Below are 23,015 nucleotides of genomic sequence, written 5' to 3'. Positions count from 1 at the left end.
GACTCAACCCTCATTCCCACATCTTGTACCTGCATGCTAATTTTCTGTCATTCACAGACCTTTCTCATCCAATCTCAGCTATAATCACCTAGTACTTATGCATCTTGACTCTTAATCGACCTTCCTGACAACTACCCCACCACCTATAAGTAAGGGCTGAAGAAACTGCTTCAAAGTGTCTGATGAAGTATGCTTGCACAGGACAGCTTATATTGTGAATAACACTTTGTTGGTCTTAAAGGTGCCACTGGACTTTATTCAACTAGCTAATGTTTAGAGAAGAAACTGGGGGCGGGGGAGTTGAATAGCACTATTACTACCTCGCAAGTGCACAGCTATAGGATATGGGGATTCTTTTGGCAGATAGATATTTTGTGTCCACATTCACTGAAGTGGATGCTGAACCACTTCTAACCACTTTTGAAAGTTAATGGCCCCAGCGATTGTGGCTTTCTTTGCATGGTCGTTGTTTGGATAAACAGCTATAAAACATTTTGACGAATTTGAAATACTAAGCTGCAGGGATTACATGATTATCATGCTTGTGGGAGAAATGGGAACAGGGGATTTGGAGAATATTTGATTGTAGTGTAATTTTTTAAACATGTAAATAAACAGTTTGCATTGTTAATTCAAAGTTAAAGTTGTCTTTCAGATGTCTGAAGATCATTTGTTGAAGCCAAACCCATTTTGCAAGTTGAACCTAAGGACAAAAATTAACCATGCAAAGGAATGCAGTCATTTCCCATAATTATGTGATTTTTATTAATAATTTGTTCTGAATGTTTGTGTTTTTAAGATGGAGTTTAAGGTGGAGTTTTAAGGTGTTATAAGAAGGCACGTGTAGATGACTGGGGAAGGCAATGGCAAACCACCTCGTAACAAAAAGTCATGATGCAATGTCACAACGTGGGTGGTAACAACTTGGTGCTTGCACAGGGGACTACCTTTACCTTTTTTAAGAAGGCAAAGTATATAAAATCCTAGGTGGAATAAGTGTGAGTTTTCTTTGGGGTCATGGCTATGGGCACTGTTCCAAATTGCCTCAACATGTACTTGCACTCACTTGTAGGATACAAGTTTGAAATGCGAAGGAGATTGCTACTACTCTGAACTCTGTACATTGCTCAAAAATTAGCAACTGTTCCAGCAACTGTTCTGTATTCTACCCTAGCTCAGAGACTCCAGCCATGCATTTGCCAAATGAAGGTATATGTGATGCCATAATTTTGTAAATTTCAGTACAATGTCCAGGGAAACTTTTAAAAAGTTCCCCTGAAGTCTTTTGTGTGTTGCCTTTTACTGTCAAATTTGTGACCATTAGTTTGTCCTATGCATGACATGTATATTTGCAGATTTTAAAGTGAATTTCAAAAACAGGACATAGCAGGAGATCACTGAGATACTGCTAACACCACTGGCAAACTCCCACCTTTTCCTGGGTTTGGCTCAGTCCAGGGACATTGCCAGGGTGGGGGTTTCCCCCTAAATTTCTGGCAAGTTTCTCCCTAAATCCCCATGGCCCCACCTCCATAGGCAGTGATAATGGAGGCCCCCATGGGATGCTCCCAATGATGTCACTTGATCCCAGTTCTTTTAAGGACCTAGCATGGCAATGCCTCTGGCTCAGCTCTACCCCCCACCTTGGGGAATTGAAATGTCTACACAGCTGCTGATGCTGGTCTAGCTAGTATTTCTGAGTTGTAAAGTGTTTTACAGTCTTCCTTGTGTGTGCCATATTAATACACTGCTAAGTCGCTATCACTTGAGAGGTGCTGATTCACCACAACAGTCATGAGGTCACACCAACTAAAGTGTCATATGACTCACCAAATGACCTACAAGATTTGAACAGATTTGATTGAGTTAACTGCCCCATATGATCATAATTGTGGGCATGTTTTAGGTATAGTCAAACAGCATGGCTGAAGAGGTAAATTTTGCTGTGAAAGCTGTTCTGGGTCAGGGACAAGTTCCAACTCTAACTTCTAAGCTTCAGAATAGATTCAAGTGAGTAGGAAAATGCCAGCAATGTAACTGGGCTCCTATTCTGGAGTCCTTCACAGCACAGAGGCCAAGTAAGGAGGTATATGTTTACCTCTGCCAGGAAGTATTATGAAGTTTTGTGACTGGATAGCACATTATAAGTGCTATTCAGTCAGCTTTGTCCACAGTTGGCTTTTATCCATTGACAATGAAATACCCTAAAACAACAACAACAACAAAACTACAGATTTTTTTTTGAAGGAGGAGCCCCTACTGGGGAGAAAAAGAGTACATTTGGAATGAACAAGGAGAGGACACATTCAAGTCTCCCCTATTGTTCTATAATTGTTATGTCTGTGTATTCACCTGACAGAGGGCATTGTGTTGCAAAATCATCTACAGTTGATATTTGCTCCTCAATGTCCTCATTTCCACAAGCATTTCTGAACAGACTGGTTAATGCTCACCCTGCATGTACATAAGCTAAATTACTTAGCTATGTGACTATGTGAAGTGCCAAGCACTTTGCATTTCCTTCTCATTCACTGGCTGTATATCTGAAATATAATCTTTTTGAAGTGCATTTCTTCATTTTACTTGTCTTTATATGGACAAGGAACATGGCGGATGGCAAATGCATACAAACCTTTCTAAAAACATGAACTCTGTTAAGAAGACATTTAAAGTGGCATTTTCTTTTGTAAATGTTGTATGAATGTTACATAAGAACATAAAAGAAGCCCTGTTGGATCAGGCGAATGGCTCATCCAGTCCAACACTCTGGGTCACATAAGAGAAGCCCTGTTGGATCAGTCCAATGGCCCATCCAGTCCAACACTCTGGGTCACATAAGAGAAGCCCTGTTGGATCAGTCCAATGGCCCATCCAGTCCAACACTCTGGGTCACATAAGAGAAGCCCTGTTGGATCAGTCCAATGGCCCATCCAGTCCAACACTCTGGGTCACATAAGAGAAGCCCTGTTGGATCAGTCCAATGGCCCATTCAGTCCAACACTCTGGGTCACCCAGTGGCCAAAGAAACCAGGTGCCATCAGGAGGTCCACCAGCAGGGCCAGGATACTAATTGCCCCTGCAAGCACCAAGAATACAGAGCATCATTTCCCCCAGACACAGAGTTCCATCTATACCCTGGGGCTAATAGCCACTGATAGTCCTCTGCTCCATATGTTTATCTAGTCCTCTCTAGCCATCTATACAGGGCTGGATTAAACCCTGTGGAGGCCCCTAGGCAATCAAAATCTTGGGGGGCGGGGCCTAGCAAATTATATCAGAGTTGGAGAAGCTGCCCTGCTGCCTGCAGCCCTTGCTGCAGCCTGCAGGCACCTTCTCAAAAGTCCCTTTGACAAAGCTGCAGGGGAGAGGCAGAGAGGGGCAAACTTGGTGATGACACGAGCATCAGGCGCACCAGGCAAGTCGGGCAAAGTAGGGCTCAGTTGCTGGCTGCACATGCAGGCTGGGAGGGCTGCAGGCAGGGGGGGAAATGGGGAGGAAAGCCAGCCAGGGCCCCTAAAGGCATGGGGGCCCATAGGCTAGTGCCTATTTGGCCTAATTATTAATCCGGCCCTGCATCTATACATGTAGCGGCCACCACCTCCTGTGACAGTGAATTCCATGTGTTAATCACCCTTTGGGTGAAAAAGTACTCCCTTTTATCTGTTCTAACCCAACTGCTCAGCAATTTTGAATGCTCACAAGTTCTTGTATTGTGAGAAAGGGAGAAAAGTACTTCTTCACCTGCTTTCTCTATCCCATGCATAATCTTGTAAACCTCTATCATGTAAACCTCAGTTGATGTTTCTCCAGGCTAAAGAGCCCCAAGCGCTTTAACCTTTCTTCATAGGGTGAACCCTTTAATCATTCTAATTGCCCTTTGCTGCACTTTTTCCAATGTTATATCTTCTTTGTGGTGTGGTGACCAGAATTGTACACAGTACTCCAAATGAGACCGCACCATCGATTTATACAGGAGCATAATGGTACTGACTGATTTGTTTTCAATTCCCTTCCTAATAATCCCCAGCATAGCACTGGCCTTTTTTACTGCAGTCGCACACTGTCTTGACACTTTCAGTGAGTTATCTACCACAACTCCAAGATCTCTCTCTTGGTCAGTCTCTGCCAGTTCAGACCCCATCAATGTGTAGTTATAGTTAGGATTTTTGGCCTTAATGTGTATTACTTTGCACTTTGCCATTTTGATGCCCACCATCAACAGATCCCTTTTGGAGTGCCTCACAATCCTTCCTGGTTCTAACCACCCTGAACAATTTAGTGTCATCTGAAAACTCAGCCACTTTGCTGCTTACTCCCAACTCCAAATCATTAATGAACAAGTTAAAAAGCATCAGATGCAGTAATGAGCCTTTTAGTACCCCATTGCTTACCACCCTCCATTGTGAAAATTGCCCATTTATACTCATTCTCTGTTTTCTGTTACTGAACCAATTTTTGATCCACAAGAGGACCTGACCTTTTACCCCATTGCTATTGAGCTTACTTAGGGTGTTTTTACACTGACAGTTTGTTGCTCTCTATCTCTGCACTGGAAACTCAACTTTTATACTACAGAATGTGCTCACAACTGTCTTGCACCGTTGCTTCCCGAAACATCTACATTTGTTTAGGCGAAATGGGTGCCAACTTTGCTGTTGCCTCACTTTTCTTGAAACTAGTTTTGATCTGGACATTTCTCAAGAGGCATATAAAATGAATGGTTGTAGAAGTTTTCCTCTGTATTGTCAGACCCCACTCCCTGTCCCTTCAAAAGCCACAAGGTGCCACCAATTTGCATGAGAATTGACAGCACTTGAAATTTTTACATCTCATTGCTTGCCTCATCTTGTTACTTGCCTCAATTTACATTTGTATGGTGATGATTTCTAAGCAATTGTATACATCCCTGTATACACTGGTATTCTGGCTGCCCTGATCACAGCTCATACTATCATACTCACTTGGATGTATCTCACAAAGTTTAATTTTTGCTCACAATAATCCACATCATAGAGTAATAAGGAAACTGTGAACATTGGAAAGATCTGCAGAATGTAGCAATCAGGCATCAGGATAAAATGTGATGTCTCAGAACCATATATCTGCAGTTCCTGTAACTGACATCAGCAGTTTGTGCATGAGCTGCAATGCAGAAGTTTAGCTCCGCAAAATGAGCACAGCAAATCCACAAATGTAAAAAGGAAATAATTAAAGCAGAACAGTGGCAGATGATTTGAATACTCAATAACTCTAGATCAAAACTGAATGTAAGAACACCCTTAGGAGCCTTTTATGAGGAACTGTATCAAAAGCTTTCTGGAAGTCAAGGTAAACAACATCCCTTGGGTCCCTCTTGTTCACATGTTTGTTCACCCCTACAAAGAACTCTAACAGGTTAGTGAGACAGATCTTCCCTTTCAGAACCTATGCTAAGTCTTCCTCAATAGCTTTTGTTCATCAAGGTGCCTACTAATTCTCTCTTTAATAACAATTTCCACCAGCTTTCCCAGTATTGACATCAGACTGATCTGTAATTTCCTGGATCTCCTCTGGAACCCCTTTTAACGATGGTGGTGTCATTAGCTACCTTCCAGTCTTCAGGAATGGAGGCAGATTTTAATCTTGTAAAACATTTACCCAATTTTAATAGTCACATGTGGGCTCATTTGTGGATACCTAAATCTGTGGATTGGTCTCACATTGACTAAAAACAGATGGTTCGGCAAACCTGGGGGATTTGTTTACTCAATGAATTATCACACTGTAGAATTCACTGCCAGTGAAGAAGAAGAAGAAGAAGAAGAAGAAGATATTGGATTTATATCCCGCCCTCTACTCCGAAGAGTCTCAGAGCGGCTCACAATCTCCTTTACCTTCCTCCCCCACAACAAACACCCTGTGAGGTGGGTGGGGCTGGAGAGGGCTCTCACAGCAGCTGCCCTTTCAAGGACAACCTCTGCCAGAGCTATGGCTGACCCAAGGCCATGCCAGCAGGTGCAAGTGGAGGAGTGGGGAATCAAACCCAGTTCTCCCAGATAAGAGTCCGCACACTTAACCACTACACCAAACTGGCTCTCCTCTCCTCTCTCCAGTGGAGGTAGTGATGGCTGTAAGCACAGAAAGATTTAAATTAGGGTTAGACAGCTTCATGGAGGAGAGATCCATTATAGATGCTTCTGTACTTGCTGATCTCCCTGTCTGGCCTCCTGTTAAACTTGATGAAATTATTGATTCAATAGATGGTTTAAAAGTTGGCAAAGCACCAGGACTTGGTGGTCTCCCTGCTGAGATTTAAAAAAAAAAATGCGGTCTGGTGGTCCATGCCTTTGGCCAACTTATTTACACTAATTGATCATTATGGAACAGTCCTCAATTCCTGGATTAACTCCCCATCTACAAAAAATGTCATTTAAATCTTCTTGAGAACTTTCACCCTATTAGTTTATTATCCATTATGGGCAAACTAGACACCAACATTTAGAACACCGGCTGACAGATTGGATATATCAATAGCAATTTATATGATATTGACAAGAAATTAAAATAGGACTTGGAAACTTACTCAACATAATAAGTGCCATAAATGGGATCATCAATCTTCTCCCAGCCATATGGTAGCTCTGCAAAACAAAGAGTAATGCCTCTCAGTAAATGCAGCAAGAGATGCCAAGATTTCTCATAATAATGAAAGAGTATTGTTGTCAAGCATGGTAACGTAACACAGTTAAATAAAGTGCTCAAAAGCAATGCCAAATTCTAGATGTTTTCCATGGCAGTTGAAAGAGTTGTGCGTGTTTTTTTTTAAATTTGAAAACTGGCATGAAAAACTGTGATATCATTGTCCAAGGAAATTAGGAAAATCCTCTCTCCTCCAAGAAATGGTTTCTGAACTGCACATTCAGGTTTCAAATGTTACAATGATGCTGTAGCAGTAACCTAAAACTTGTATTGCTTAATTCCTTATATAGCTTCACTCAGCACAAACAGCAGGAGTGTCAATTACAATTGGTGTAACCTTGTATACAAGTAAAAAAATACATCTGTACTGTGCAGAATACAAATACTACATGATGACACTTTATTGTCGACAAGCAGCCAGGATGGTGGCTGTGCATTAGAAATGATGGTTTTCCTCCCAAATGAGGCACAATTCAAAGCAGTGGTGTGGGTTTTCTGGAGGGGATATTCATTGGCACTGAAAACCATTCACACACAAATTTTTGTTTACTCAAAGAACTCCTGCAATATTATTTATTTAATTTATATCCTGCCCTCCCCACCAAAGGCAGGCTCAGGGCAGCTCACAAACCAAGGGGCAACACAAACACATTAGTGTGACTGATACAATAAGCAACAATAAAAACATAAAACATAGAAACAATTTAAAATATTTGCATGTGCTACTATCATAATTTCAGGCAGCGATTTAAATTCTGGTGGCTAGCTCTGCTCAGAGGTCTCAGGATCATCACAGCGTTGTGAAGGAGGCCATTGGTGGTGTTCTTATGGGCCAGTCCCATTGCTGCAGATGTTACCATTCATGTAAATGCCTGGCGGAAGAGTGCCGTTTTGCAGGCCCTGCGGAACTGTAAGAGCTCTCGCAGGGCCCTAACCTCCTCCGGCAACTCATTCCACCAGCTAGGGGCAGCAACAGAAAAGGCCCTGGCTCTCGTTGTTTTGAGCTTTGCTTCTCTGATGCTGGGAACTGTCAACAGGTTTTGAGACCTGGACTGAAGTGCTCGCTGGGGCATGTGCAGAGAAAAGCAGTCCCTAAGGTATGCAGGACCCTGGCCATATAGGGCTTTAAAGGTTAAAACCAGCACCTTGAAGCGAATCCGGTACCCTATTGGTAACCAGTGCAGCGCTTTCAGCACAGGCTGGATGTGTTCCCGTAAAGGAACTCCCATTAACTGTCTGGCTGCAGCATTCTGCGCTAGCTGAAGTCGCTGGATTTGGGACAAGGGCAGCCCCATGTAGAGAGCATTACAGTAATCCAGTCTCAAGGCAACCGTCGCATGGATCACTGTTGCCAAGTCATCGTGTTCAAGAAAGGGGACCAACTGCTTTGCCATCTGCAGATGGTAAAAGGCTGACTTGTCAGTGGCAGCTACTTGGGCCTCCATTGTTAGAGAGGGATCCAAGAGCACCCCTAAGCTTTTAACCTTGGGCACCAGCATGAGCTGGGCTCCATCGAAGGTCGGTAAATGGACCTCTGGTCCCGGACAGCGGTGACTCAGATACAGGACCTCTGTCTTCATTGGATTTAATTTCAGGCTACTCAGCCTGAGCCACCCCGCCACAGCATGCAATGCTATGGACAGATCTTCTGGGGTGGAGTTGGACTGGCCGCCCATCAGCAGATAGAGTTGGGTGTCATCCGCATATTGGTGACAACCCAGCCCATACCTCTAGGCAACCTGGGCGAGGGGGCACATGTAGATGTTGAATAACATCGGAGAAAGAATCGCTCCCTGCGGCACACCACATATAAGTGGGTGTCATCGGGATAGTTCATCTCCTAGCGCCACCTTCTGTCCCCGACCCTGGAGGAAGGAAGCAAGCCAGTTCAAGGCCAACCCCTGAATCCCAGCATCAGCGAGGCGACAGGTCAGTAGCTGATGGCCAACCATGTCGAATGCCGCCAACAGGTCTAACAACATCAGCACTGCCAAGCCACCTCTGTCCAGGTGCTCTGGAGGTCATCTGTGAGGGCGACCGGAACCGTCTCCGTCCCGTGACCCAGATGAAAACTGGATTGATGTGGGTTTTATTTATTTATTTATTAGTGTCCACTCATCTATTTCGACATGATTTAACTAGAGGATGTTGGGACACCTCAGTTTCACTGCCACTCTTTGAAGCACTGCTTGTATTCATTCCGTATCAGGTTGGTGGTTGTAATATTCCTTCCACTGCATGAGAAGATGCATTCTGAGCCTGCTTTTGTGGGGAGGGCAGGATATAAATCAAACAAAATAAATAATTATGAGTGAGAAATTTAGCTTTGTTTTTAATATGACCTGTTAAGACAATAAGGATATTTATAACTTGATTTTTTATTTGAATAATTTTATGTGTTTGTAGTTTTAGTTACCCTTCACCCATCTACAGACCAATAAATTATACACAGAAAAGTGTGGCTGACTGATCATAGGCACTGGTTCCCCTGACACTTAATGAAAATGTGCACATGGGAAAAAAGAATACACAAATCCATATTTGCATGATGCTAACGCACATGCTAACACACACACACACAGAGTACTGCCACCAAAAGTGACCCCAAAGATGTACTGATGTTAAGTGTGCAGACCCTTATCTGGGAGAACTGGGGTTGATTCCTTACTCCTCCACTTACAGTGGTTGGAATGGCCTTGGGTTAGCCATAGCTATTGCAGGAGTTGTCCTTGAAAGGGCAGCTGCTGTGAGAGCCCTCTCAGCCCTACCCACCTCACAGGGTGTCTGTTGTGGGGGAGGAAGATAAAGGAGATTGTAAGCCGCTCTAAGTATCTGATTCAGAGAGAAGGGCGGGGTATAAATCTGCAGTCTTCTTCTTCTACTACTCCACACTCCTCCCACACTCTCTAGCCCTGCCCAAACAGTGCATGAAAACAATTTTTTTCAGCTTTGTGGACTCCCAGAGTGATCATGGACCCCAGAATAGGTATAATACTATGAAGTTGCCCTAAATTGGTTGTATTATCCTAATATTATCTTTCATAGTTCACTTTACATTTAACAATCTTAAGAAGACAGAAAAGTGGCCAGTTAGTAGGGGGTGGGCGGAAATCTGTCCGTGTTCTGTAACTTAATCTAGAGTAACCTTGAGTCCTTTTCAAGAGAAAAGCAAGGTAGAAATATTTCAAATAAAATAAAGCCCAAGTCTTAAAAAAATCATTTTACACACTGGTATAAATTGAAACAACACTTCTTTCACAAGTTTCTTCAGAAACACAGTGCTTTCTATGATTATGCAAAAGAAAAAATTGGAATAAATTTATGATTTTATAATAGTTCACTCCTCTTTGTTTTTCTAGTTTAATGATGCATAATGGCATATGTGAGCTGACCAAACTGTTAAAAGTTTAGATAGCAAATCCCATTTATGAGTGTAAAAGTCAGTAAAAAATTAATGAGAGCTGAATTAATTAATTGGGACATGATAGAGGTTTATAAAATTATGCACAAAGTGGAGGGTATAATAATTTTTTTCTCCCTCTCCCAGAATATAGAACTCAAGGGCATCCAATGAAGTTGATGAACAGTAGACTGAAGACAGACAAAAGGAAATATTTCTTTACACAGAGAGTGGTTAAAACGTGGAATTTGCTGTCCTGATGGTCACAGGAACAGACAGCTTTAAAGGGGGATTAGACAGATTCATGGAGGATAGTGGCTGCTAGCCAGCTTGACTAAAGGGAACCTCCACATTCAGAGGCTCTAAACCACTGACTCCTAGTACCAGAAGGCTACATCAGGGGAAGGTCTTGGCCTCTGTGTGAGACAGGATGATGGACTAGATGGACCACTGGTCTGATCCAGCCAGGATCTTATATTCTTAAATAATGGTACCATGTCTGTCTCTGCAATGAAATCCGAATGAGTTTCATTTTTATGTTTTGGAAAAAAGCAAAATAGGCATTTTCTAAATTAGACACTGCATTTTCTGGACTTCATTTGGTACACAGTAGTCAGCATCAAGCAGGATATGTGCACACCAACACACTCCCACCTCTCTATAGAAAAACGACAGTCAGTAATAAAACGGAGCCCTTGTAAACTCCCTCTACTTTATCCTCAAAAACCTCTGAGTTCAAAGCCAAAAACATCTGAATTGGGTAAACCAACAAAATGTGGGTTTGTTCCCAGGATACAGAGCTAAGAATCTCATTAGCTCAGTTCTCACTTCTGCCAATTATTAGGTGGCGGTTCTCTCAGTCTCATACCTTCACTATGAGGATAACAATACTGACATATTACAGGATTGTGAAAGGATGGCAACAAAATAATTCCAGTGAAATATGTTCAACATGTAAAAGTACTATTAGGTTTAGGGTTGCCAAGTCCAATTCAAGAAATATCTGGGGACTTTGGGGGTGGAGCCAGGAGACTTTGGGAGTGGAGCCAGGAGACATTGGGGGCGGAGCCAGGAACAAGGGTATGACACGCATAATTGAACTCCAAGATGGACAATTATGCCACTGATGGACCTCTGCTCCATATTTTTATCCAATCCCCTCTTAAAGCTGGTGATAAGTCCTCAAGTGACATGTGGATCCACCCCCCAATGCAAATCTGCACTCCGCCATGGTCCTGCATCTGGCTGAAATCCCAAAGGCTTTGATGACCAACCCTTTCCTATTGGTAACTCTTTACCCAAAGGCTGCGGGGGGGGGGGGGAGGCGCGGCGGGGGCCCCTGGTAGGAAGCGAGGGTGTGGGGGGTGGTGATGCGGCTGGAGCAGTCGTCGCCTGCGGAGTGGCTGCGGGCGCCAAGGCGGCGAGCGCGGCCAGCAGCAACGGAGCAGGGGACCAGCTGCCCATCGTGCCTTCCTCAGCTGCCCATGATCCTCTGGGGGCGGGGCTTCTCCCTCTGGTCAGCTGACTTGATGACGGCGCGAGAAGCAGTTCCTCCACCCCACCCCCCGTTTCCGGATTTTTGGAGAGCAGGGGAGGGGGCTGCAAATACAGGGGTCCCCCGCCAGGGCGGGGGGGGGTTGGGAAGCCTAATTAGGTTGGATCCTAGGACCCATGACCTGAAGGGCCTCCTTGGTTTTTTAATTCCACAGCAGCCTCCCTTGTGACACCTGAGAACCTGCTACTGGGGGCTAAGAGTGCCTTGTGGACAAAATGCCACTTGTCATGGGGATGGTGCTACAGTAAGGAAGCAAAATTGAGCCATTTACTCTTGCATGCCCAGTTTCCCCTCTCACGCCATGTAGCTTGTCCTGGGAATGCCAAATCATAGTCAAGAGTCCAGTCCAGAGATCAAATACCAGTTTAGCAGCAGACAGAGTTTATGGGTTGCCCAGGAAAGCAGAGTCAAGTCAGTCTGAGGTCATTGATCAGCAAGGTTCAGGCAGGTCCAAAAAACAGAATCGGGGGTCAGTCGGAAGGTCACAGGTAGCAAAGCTGAGTCCAGTGTTGTGGCCACAGAGTTCACAGGATTGGGGCATAATACTTCCACACTCTACAGATATTCTGGTCTGATTTATATAGGGCTCTCTTAACAAGCCCTATTTATAGCCATCTGCTTGGAAGTGCTTCTGTAGTTACTCAGAGCTGTCATCAGCAAGCAGATGACGCAAAGCCAAGAGCTGAACACTCTGTTTGCACATCTTTAGTTCATGCCAGAGACTCTGCAGATTGACCAGTGGGGGTGAGTATGATGAGCTGCTTACAAGCAGTTGTGGTTTGTCAACTGCTTCAGGGTTGAGTGTGGGTGACTCTGGGTCAGCTGCTGGCAATGAATCTGGGGGCTCTTGCACTTCTGGCTCATTAACCTCAACTGGTTCAGGGCTGACTGCAAACAGCTCCTTGACTCCTGGGGAGTCTTCAGCCATGCTAGCCTTAGGCTGACCCATGACATAGCATTTTGTTTACAAGACTCTCCTGACTCCCAGTAGCAGCTTCTCAGAAGTCACCTGGGGCTGCTACAGGAAGAAGAAGGTGGGGAATATTCACCACTGCAATCACAGTTTGTCAGATCAAAACTATTATTACATCATTACAGGGCTACTGTTGTAAAGATAGTCCTGAGATAAGCAACATGAATTAAGCATTTTGAAGCTCAGAAATGTTATATTAATTTGAAAGACATATTCTGCCAAAATCCTATTGCCTATATTGTGCATTTCATGCAGAAAAACTATCAAGATCTCAGGTAATTAAAATGACCTTTGTACACTTCTTAAGCCTCTATGGAAAAGAAAAAAAAATAAGAAAATACTTGGAGAAAATCAAATCAGAATTTTTGTTTTTAGGTCACCTAGGGTGATACCAGATGGCCGGTTTGGGTCAGTTTCAAGCTGTCCCAAAGAGAGGCAGTCGGAAATGGAGCGCCCTGGAGCTTCCGGACAGTGTGTGGAAAAGGGGCGGGCCATGGGCGCCAAGGAGCGTCTGGAATGTTCTCGTGCCCCATTCGCGGCTCTCCGCGCACTCTCCGTGCACCTCTTGGCTTTCCAAACAGCTGGGGAGGCACCTCAGAGGGGCCCCAGCAAAAAGGTACCACTTTGAAAGTGGTGCCTTTTTGAGCCAGCTTCCAGCAAGCCTGGGACGGGACTGAGGTGGGATGGGGACGGCAGGCAGATGTGCGCGTGTGGATGCACTTTTTTCATCTGCTTGCCTCCTGTCCCCTGGGCTGCTTTAAACGTCTGTCTGGTATCACCCCTAGAGTATGATTACAAAAGCATTTGATGAAAATGTGAAGCCTGCTAATCCTGAATAAAATATTAAAGTTTCACCCACAAAATGTATTTCTCAAGAAAAAAAATTCAAAGCCTTGTCAGTTGGATCATCAGGCATAGAATCATAAAGTCATAAAGTACCCATAGAGCAGGGGTGTCAAACATGCAGCTCAAGGGGCCAAATCAGGCCCCCAGAGGGCTCCTATCAGGCCCCCGAGTGACTTGCGGTCATCTGCTTCCTCTCTTTGCAAGGCTTGCTCAGTCTCACAGGAGCTACAGAGCAAAGTCTATATTTTCTCCATTGGCTAAGGCTCATCCCTTAGGCAGGAAGTGGGGGAGGAAGAGGTTGCTTTGCCAGGCTCTCTCAATCGCACAGCAGAGCTACTGAGCCAAGCCTCTCTTCCTTCTATTGGCTGAGGCTCCTCCCCCTCCTGGTCTCCTTTGGAAGGAAGGAAAGAGCCAGAGCATCCTTTCCCTAGTTCCCTGGACCCCATGGGAGAAATACAAAGAAAGCACCTTTAAGACCAACAAGTGTTAATATTTTAAGCATGTTTTAAGGTTTTTTTTTTAAAAAAATATTTAATAAAGTTTATATCCCTGCTACCTAATCTTAAATAGGTACACACATGGCCCAGCCCGACATGGCCCAGCCCGACATGGCCTAGCCCGACACGGTCTCATTTATGTCAAATCCAGCCCCCATAGCAAATGAGTTTGACACCCCTGCCGTAGAGCATCATGACTAGCTTTCTGTTCTAATACAGGATATTCAATCCCTTTATATTTAATAGTGAAGGGTTGGCCTCTGTTGTTATGATGTCCTCTGCTCAACCCAGTGTCTCTGACTTTGTGTTTTTTGGAGAAGTGACCAAGGAAGACCAGAGGGACCAGAAAGAGCCCAGCTCTGCAGAGGTGTCTGATGCCAATGTTTTAGCAGAGCCAGAGGCTCTGTACTAAAGTCTGCAAGGGAGACCTTGCAGCTGATCTCTGAAAGGAGCACTAGGCAGGATGCAACCCCAGGCCCATAGTCCCCCTGGAGAGGCTAACACTTTGGCAGTGACAGAAGGCAAGGGCTGAGGTGGTACAAAGGAAACAAACTGCTTGACTGGCTGCACAGACTCCCACCCCAGAGCCAGGCAGTGAGAATGATAATTCTTCACAGGATCCTGGTCAAAGCACAATGTAGCAGCAGGAGCTTGATACCTGCCAGTAGGGCTGCTGAACCTGTTTACTTCCCAGCCTATTTAGGCTGTGGCTTGGGAAAGCTGCTTTGCTGGATGAACGGGTCCACTACATGTAAGCCTGAGCTCCAGCCTGCCAGTCTCTGTTGATGCTCTCAAGCCTTGCTGCCTAGACCTGAGGGTATTGCTCCTGAGGAGATCTGACTGGGCTGGCATGTGGGGTGCAGGTCACTTGGGTAGATTAGATGCCAGTCAAAGTGAAAATTTAATATTTGCAGAAAAGTCCAATTAAAAAGCAATAATTGGGAAGAATGTGTAATCCCCTTCTTCCCCTGAAATATTCAGCATGGTTTCTGGGTGGAAAGTTGTGTTTCAGCAGCATTTTGGGTTGCTATAACACCTGTTCCTAGAAGGTACCATATTGCAGGAATAATTAATCCTCAGTAATTAGTTTCAATTTAAGATGAACAAGAGAACTTCTTTTAGCCCCACAACATACAAGAACTATTTGGACAGCATGTGATTCGGGCCCGTAGTCACGGGGGGTGGGGGTAGGAAGACCCCTCTTCAGCTGTATGGCTCCTCTGTTGGGTCTTCCAACCAGTGAGATTTCTGGCTGGCAAGGAGCCATGGGAATCCCGATGGAGCGGGCAGATGGGGATCCCAGGGGCCGCTGGGTGGGGACCTGGAGGGGGGGAGGGAGGGGTGCATGCTTTGGGTTTCACTGTCACATTGGGTGCCAAGGAGGTGGCAGTTGAGGTGCCCCCCCTCCTTGTCCATTGGCCTGCAGCTCCACTCCCCTTCCCAACAGATGCTTTCTCTCTTCCTTTTTCCTGGTCTCCCTATCGCAGCTCTGCCTCCCCCCACCCCACATCCTCCTCCTCCCAGTCCACCTGCCTTCCCAGTTCCAGCCTGCAGGACTGATCAGGGCCTGCTCCACTTGGAGTTATCCTCGTTGTTATGCCCCCCCCCCCCGGTGTGGAGAGGGAGGAGAGAGAGAGAGAGAGAGAGCCACTCGCTTGCTGGCGGGGGCTTGTTCAGCAGACCTGAGGGAGATGATTGGCCTGCAGCACCCTAAGGGGAGTGCTCACAGTCACTATTGAGAGAGAGAGAGAGAGAGAGAGCAACAGCAAGAGCAACAGAGAGCATGAGAAAGAGAGACAGCAAATGAGAGAGAGAGAGAGCACGATAGAGTGACAGCGACAGTGAAAGAGAAGGTGTGAGAGAGTGACAGTGAGTGAGAAAGTAGAAGAGAGAGAGAGAGCTGAGGCTGGGCTGCTGGCCACTGGAAGAAGCAGCCAAGCCCCATGCCCCCCCCCCCTCAAAAAAAATTATCCTCAAAATTTCTGGCTATGGGGCTGATGTGATTGGTAATAGTCAGAACTAAAACTAGATGAAACAATTGCTATTGTAAAATTGAACATAAGAACATAAAAGAAGTCATGTTGGATCAGGCCAATCACCCATCCAGTCCAACACTCTGTGTCATACAGTGGCCAAAAAACCCAGGTGCCATCAAGAGGTCCATCAGTGGGACCGACACTAGAAGTCCTCACACTGTTGCCCCTCCCAAGCACCAAGAATACAGAGCATCACTTGCCCCAGACAGAGAGTTCCAACAATACGCTGTGGCAAATAGCCACTGATAGACCTCTGCTCCATATGTTTATCCAATCCCCTCTTGAAGCTGGTTATGCTTGTAGCTGCCACCACCTCCTGTGGCAGTGAATTCCATGTGTTAATTGCCCTTTGGGTGAAGAAGTACTTCCTTTTATCCGTTCTAACCCGGCTACTCAGCAATTTCATTGAGTGTCCATGAGTTCTTGTATTGTGAGAAAGGGAGAAAAGTACTTCTTTCTCTACTTTCTCTATCCCGTGCATAATCTTGTAAACCTCTATCATGTCACCCCTCAGTCAACATTTCTCCAAGCTAAAGAGCCCCAAGCGTTTTAAACTTTCTTAGATGAAAAGTTTTCTAACCCTTTAATCATTCTAGTTGCCCTTTTCTGGACTTTTTCCAGTGCTATAATATCTTTTTTGAGGTGAGCTGACCAGAACTGTACACAGTACTCCAAATGAGGCCGCGCCATCGATTTATACAGGGACATTATGATACTGGCTGATTTGTTTTCAATTCCCTTCCTAATAATTCCCAGCATAGCATTGGCTTTTTTTGTTGCAGTCGTACGCTATCTTGACATTTTCAGTGAGTTATCTACCATGACCCCAAGATCTCTCGCTTGGTCAGTCTCCTTCAGTTTACACCCCATCAGCTTGTATTTATAGTTAGGATTTTTGTGCATTACCTTGCACGTGGCCACATTGAACCTCATCTGCCATGTTGATGCCCACTCTTCCAGCCTTGACAGATTCCATTGGAGTGCCTCACAATTCTCTCTGGTTCTCACCACCCTGAACATATTAGTGTCATCCACAAATTTAGCCACTTCACTGCTTATTCCCAACTCCAAATCATTAATGAACAAATTAAAAAGTATAGGACCAGAACTGAGCCCTGTGGCACCCCACTACTTACTACCCTCCACTGTGAAAATTGCCCATTTATACTCTCTGTTTCCTATTAATTAGACAGTGTTTGATCCACAAAAGGACTTGTCCTTTTACCCCATGACTCTTGAGCTTACTAAGGAGCCTTTGATGAGGAACTTTCTCAAAAGTTTTCTGGAAGTCAAGGTAAACAACAACTATTGGGTCCCCTTAGTCCACATGTTTGTTCACCCTCAAAGAACTCTTAACAGGTTAGTGCTGCAGCAACCCAAAATGGCAAAACTGAGGCCATGGTGTTGCCTCCAAAGCTGGAAGCAGCAGCGTAGGGGAAAATAGTCAGGAGACAGAAGTGAGTAATGCTGAACATGATTATTCCTCCCCAATGATTCCTCACAGGTCCCTATGTGTTTTAAAGTGTGGCAGCCACCATGAGAAAGACTAGGTTATACAGAACACCAATTAAGAAAAAGGCCTGGTTCTTCTTTATCTCACCTGTGTCTCTGCCTTAAAAATTCTTCCTTCCTTCCTCCAGTTTTAGTTTAGGCTGTATTTATGGGGTGTTGCCCTTGGTATTGGTAGAAATGGGCCTTTGGAGACAATATTGTTGGTTGAGCAGTTCTGTTAGTTCACTCAGTCATCACTTCTGCCCCCTTCCAACCAAGAACTGCATTTCCGGTACCCCAAGAGGCCTCAGGTAAACAGAGTGAATCCAAAAGGAGAAAAGAAATACCCAAACAAACCTATACTGTCCTTAGGCCAACAAAAGAATATGAAAAGCCTTGCCAATGAGGTCCTTCTGATCAAGATCAAGCTGAATTGGAAACCGAAAAGATCCAGGTGGGCAGCAGTGTTGGTCTGAATCAATAGAACAAAGTTAGAGTCCAGGGGCACCTTTAAGATCCACAAAGTTTTATTCAAGGTGTGAGCTTTCATGTGCAATTTCATCAAATAATGAAATGGAATTAGGAAAAGTGGTCATACATATATGATGGATGAGTCAGCCTGTGTGAACCTGAAGTTTGCACTATTGCCTCAGAAACCAATTAAGATCCATACTTAGTTATGCTTTGCACAAAGAATTTGAATATGGAGATATGTTAAGAGTTGATGCATATTATATTGAGTTTCATTTTATATTAAGAGCCTTATTTTTCTTAAGAGACCTCTAAGTAAGGAAGAGCCAGGAGAAAGATTTTTGCTCCCAAAACATCAGAGCCATTACCTTGGAGGACAAAAGGAAGCTTCCTAGGAGCACTCACATAGCTGGAGTTGGGTCAGGATGACAGAAAAAAGCAAACATTAGTATTCTAGGGAAAACTTGATCTATCCCAGAATGAGCTCCACATTCCCATAGTAATGAGCCTCTGAACTGTCCTTGAGCACTTCTAACATTTACAAAAATAAATTTTGTCCATCCCAGAAGGCAGTTTTGGGAAATTTCTAATAAGGCATCTTTGCACCAGCTGATGTAACCAGTGGGAACAGGACAAGGTTATGAGGTCATGATTAATTAACCAATAAAAGATTAATTTTACCACGTTGGACATGCTATCAAAAATTTATACAATCTATTTTAATGGACCTGATTTTTTGAGAAACACTGATAAACACTTTGGAACAGAAAGATCGGGGTGTGTGTTTGTCCTATCTTATCAGTAAGCTACTCCCTTGGTTCTGGATCCAAGGACTCTGTGGCCTGCATGGTTTCCTGACTGATTGGACTGGGGAAACATGCTAGCCCACAAGTTGTGTGTGCAACATATAGAAGGTGGGTAGTAAATTAGCATTCAAAATGGTGAACATGTTTTTTAACAGATAAAAAGAATAGCAAGCAGAAAAGACCTTTCCTGTACCCTCCCTCCTTGGTTCACTCATAATGGCTGCATTCGTTTCAACTGTTCAATTCAGCCCCAGAGAGACCCAAATTAGAAAGCTGCCCACCCCTGCAAAAATAATGTATGGAATTGCCAGACTAGACTCCAGAGTCCTGAATGGGCAGGGCCACCTGCACTGTACAGTAGCATGAGAAGATATGAGAAATGGGGGGTGGTTCTCTAGCAGGCCAGAAGATGTGTATGGAGAATTGCTAGAACAACCTCTAGACTTCTGATCCCCCTCAAGGACTCTGTCTTTCCCAAGAACACAACAGCACAATGAGCAAGACAATTTACTTTTAAATTCCAAAAATATGCCAAACACTGGAGTTTTACACTCTAAGAGAAATTATGATTTTTAGGTCATTAAAGCAGTAAAATAAAGTTAAGTTTGATAGGAAAGTAAATATTGCTATATTTTAATACTCCCAATATCAATCCTCCTCTTATGTCTCCTCAAGACAGAAATTGGCATCATTTGAGTCTTTTCAAATGCAACTGAGATAAACAAGATAAGAATCTCTGACTATAATGCTCACACTTGTCTTTGGGTATGAAAGAAATGAAAAGATAAAGAAAGGTATAGTGCAGGGGTGGCCAACGGTAGCTCTCCAGATTTTTTTGCCTACAACTCCCATCAGCCCCAGCCAGCATGGCCAATGGCTGGGGCTGATGGGAGTTGTAGGCAAAAAACATCTGGAGAGCTACCGTTGGCCACCCCTGGTATAATGGATATCATATGATAAAATCCATATGATGGATTTGCAGAGCTGGGAAGCCCTGTAACACTGGCATCAACACTTTTCTAAACAGCAGCTTCTAACTCAGTTTGTATAGACAACCGAGCATCCAACAATTTATCTATGCTTTTCTAGGGAACTAGACACTTCTTGCTTAGAATAATACTAATTTCACATTTCAGAATTTATCAAATAGATGCCTATTCTCTCCACATGGTTCTGAAGTAAGATGAAGCCTTCCAGGCCTGAAACATACTGTTTACCATAAATTTATTTCATTTCATTCATATGTTCATTTCCTCCTCTGTGTAATGGTGACAAAATGCTTTTGAGTGAAGCATACTTACTCAATAAATGTCTTTCAGCTGTAATGAATGCAGTGGTGATACATGGGATTTATTTGGTTTGACAACTATACATTATCACAATTAGGCTTGACTAAAAAAAATTATGATCAGTTTGAGATTATTTCTTTAATCTTCTCTTCAAATAAAATGCAAAAGCATTTACACAATGGGCATTAATTTCCTCAGTAGTTTAATTCTCATTGCAATTATTCTCCATGAAACAGGAGACTGAAGATTTGCAAATGGTGTGTTTGTGTTTAGTGCTATCAAGCTGCTTCTGATTTATACCAACTCTATGAATTAATGACCTTCAAAATGTCTTCGTTAGTCATATTGTTAACAGTCATGCTCAGGTCTTGCAAACTGAGGGCTGTGGCTTCCCTCACGGAGTCAACTGATCTCGTGCTGAGTTTTCCTTCTTCCTTGCTGCCTTCAATTTTTCCAAGCATTATTGTCCTCTCTAATGTGACCAGCCTCAGTCTGGTCATTTTAGCTTCTAGGAAGAATTTGGACTTTACTTGATCAAGAAATCACTTATTTGTCTTTTTGGTCCATGGTATCCATAAAACATTTTCCCAAGACCGCATTTCAAACTAATCAACTTTCTTCCTGTCAGCTTCCTTCATTTCCCAGCTTTTCACACTCATACATAGTAAAGGGGAATGCTATGATACAAACTATCTTGGTCGTCAGCCACAAGTTCTTGCTCTTAAGGATTTTTTGTAACTCCTTCATGGCTGCCCTTCCCAGTCTCAATATCCTTTCAGTTTCTTGGTTCAATCTCCCTTTGGTTGATTATGGAGAATAGGAAATCTTGAACAATTTCAATTTCTTCATCATCTGTGTAATTCCCCAGTAGTAATTACGTTTGTCTTCTTGATATTCAGCTATACTTTGGCACTTTTTACTTTAACTTTCATCAGTAGTCATGTCATGTCTTCCCTGTTTTCTGCCAATAATGTGGTGTCATCAATCAATCAATTTAGAATCAAAAGCTATACAGTAAAATCATTTTGAAATAAAATTGGTCAAACCAATTACTATTAGTTAGAGATTTCCAAAATTTGAAATCAGTACATAAAATTTCAGAATGAATTCTATGAGCTGCTGAGAAAAAATTATCACAATTAATATTGACCTGTTAAAAGCTTGTTAAAAATATCAACATCAGAACAACCTGGATAATTATTGATCAGAGGGGAAATTATATTTGACCAAACTTCCTGATAAAAACAGCAATAAAACAAGTACATGTTCAACTGATTCCACCTCTTCAGTGCCACATGGATAGGTTCTCTCCTCGATAGGGGTCTTTTCATATCTGCCCTCTAAAACTGCAGAGTGGAGGACTCATCATCTTGTCCAAATGAAAGTTCTCTTTTGATTGGGTACATCCAAGACAAAGAGAGAAGGTGCCCTGGCTATATTTATGATTTTCTGAAGTTTGGGACATTATTAACATCTCTTTGACACTCTATATTGAGCAACCTTTGTTTTATCATTGATTTTGCTCGATCATAATCCATTCACAGAACAAGTTCACAAGAGAAACTCATAGTCTGCAGTTTTGAATGGATAGTCTTCCAAGAAAATTAGAAATTGTCTACAGCTATCAAACCCTTTAGGTTATATGCTAATTTTAACCAATAGTTGATGGAGGCAAGTCTTACCCTGGCTTCCACCTTCACCAACCTGACTCAAGATGTAGACTGGCATTGGACACACAACTAGGTACCTGAAACAAAGCTCTTCATAATCTTGATTGGACTTTTTCTAAAGGAGCGAAATGGGAAGAGAGGGTCCAAATGTTGTCCCATACATTAATTGTGGCAATGTTTTTGCCTGAAATAACCTGTGGGCTGCTGGTACATACATGCCTTCTTTGGCATGTGCAAATTTAAGAATTCCCTGTGCGTATTTTTGACTTTGCAGCAAAGTCAAGTTCCACTAATGGAAGGATGGATCATCACCCCTGAGTATTTTTAAAAAGTACTTGTTGCAGCTTAAGCCCATTGATGTTCCAAGACCTTCTTTTCTGACTTTTGCCAAATGATATGATTTTAAGGTTTTTTAAAAAATAATTAACTAGTATGGACTCTTTATAGTAATAGCTGACTGTTTTAAGTGCTCTTTTCAGAGCCACTGTGGTTCTGGACAATAAAACCATATAATCAGCAAATAGCAAAGCTGGGACTTTCCTAATAGCTAAAATGGAGGGGCGGGCACAATCAATGGAGCTTGTGCTACTAAATAAATTGTTAATGTATAGGTTGAACAACACTGGCGCTAGAAAGACAGGTTGCTTACCTGTAACTGTAGATCTTCGAGTGGTCATCTGTGCATTCACACTCATGGGATAGAGCGCCTGTGCCGATCCCCGAATCGGTACCTAAAAAGCCCGGGATTTGTTTGCGCTTGGCACCAATGGGCATGCGCAGGCGTCCCAATGTGCATGCTCACCGGCGCCAGAGCAAGGATCCTGCCAGTTCCTTCCTGACCGCTGGAAGCCCCTACTGGAGGGAGACCGTCAGCAGTGCGGAAGGAGGGCGGGTAGTGTGAATGCACAGATGACCACTCGAAGATCTACAGTTACAGGTAAGCAACCTGTCTAACTTCTTCGTGGTCTCTGTGCTTCACACTCATGGGAGATTAGCAAGCAAGACATACCTGGAGGTGGGAAGACGGTCAACCGGAAGAAACAGCTTGCAGCACCGCAGCTCCCAAATGAGTCCTCTGCTGAGCATGCACGTCCAGCACGTAGTGATTCATAAAGGCATGTGGAGAGGACCAGGTGGCAGCCTTGCAAACATCCATCAGGGAAACGCCTTTCAGGAACGCCACCGACGTCGCCATCGCTTTTGTAGAGTGTCCGCGAATAGGCCCAGGTAACGGCTTCTTTGCCAACAAATAACACAGTTTAATAGTCTCAGTGAGCCATTTCGAAAGCCACTGACGAGATCC

General features: G+C 43.7%; 1 protein-coding gene across 15 annotated transcripts in view; it reads right to left on the bottom strand.

The window, feature by feature from the left end:
- MAGI2 (membrane associated guanylate kinase, WW and PDZ domain containing 2) overlaps window positions 1-23,015 on the bottom strand; it is a 972,748-nt gene that overhangs the window by 381,544 nt on the left and 568,189 nt on the right. For all 15 annotated transcript variants that reach the window (XM_060244677.1, XM_060244666.1, XM_060244681.1 and 12 more), the window contains one exon: window positions 6,563-6,620. In XM_060244677.1, coding sequence (XP_060100660.1) covers window positions 6,563-6,620 — 58 coding nt within the window. The remainder of the gene's footprint in view (window positions 1-6,562; window positions 6,621-23,015) is intronic.

Source organism: Heteronotia binoei, chromosome 8, assembly GCF_032191835.1.
Source record: "Heteronotia binoei isolate CCM8104 ecotype False Entrance Well chromosome 8, APGP_CSIRO_Hbin_v1, whole genome shotgun sequence".
Classification (NCBI taxonomy): Eukaryota; Metazoa; Chordata; class Lepidosauria; order Squamata; family Gekkonidae; genus Heteronotia; species Heteronotia binoei.
This window is presented reverse-complemented; position numbering and strand designations above follow the sequence as displayed.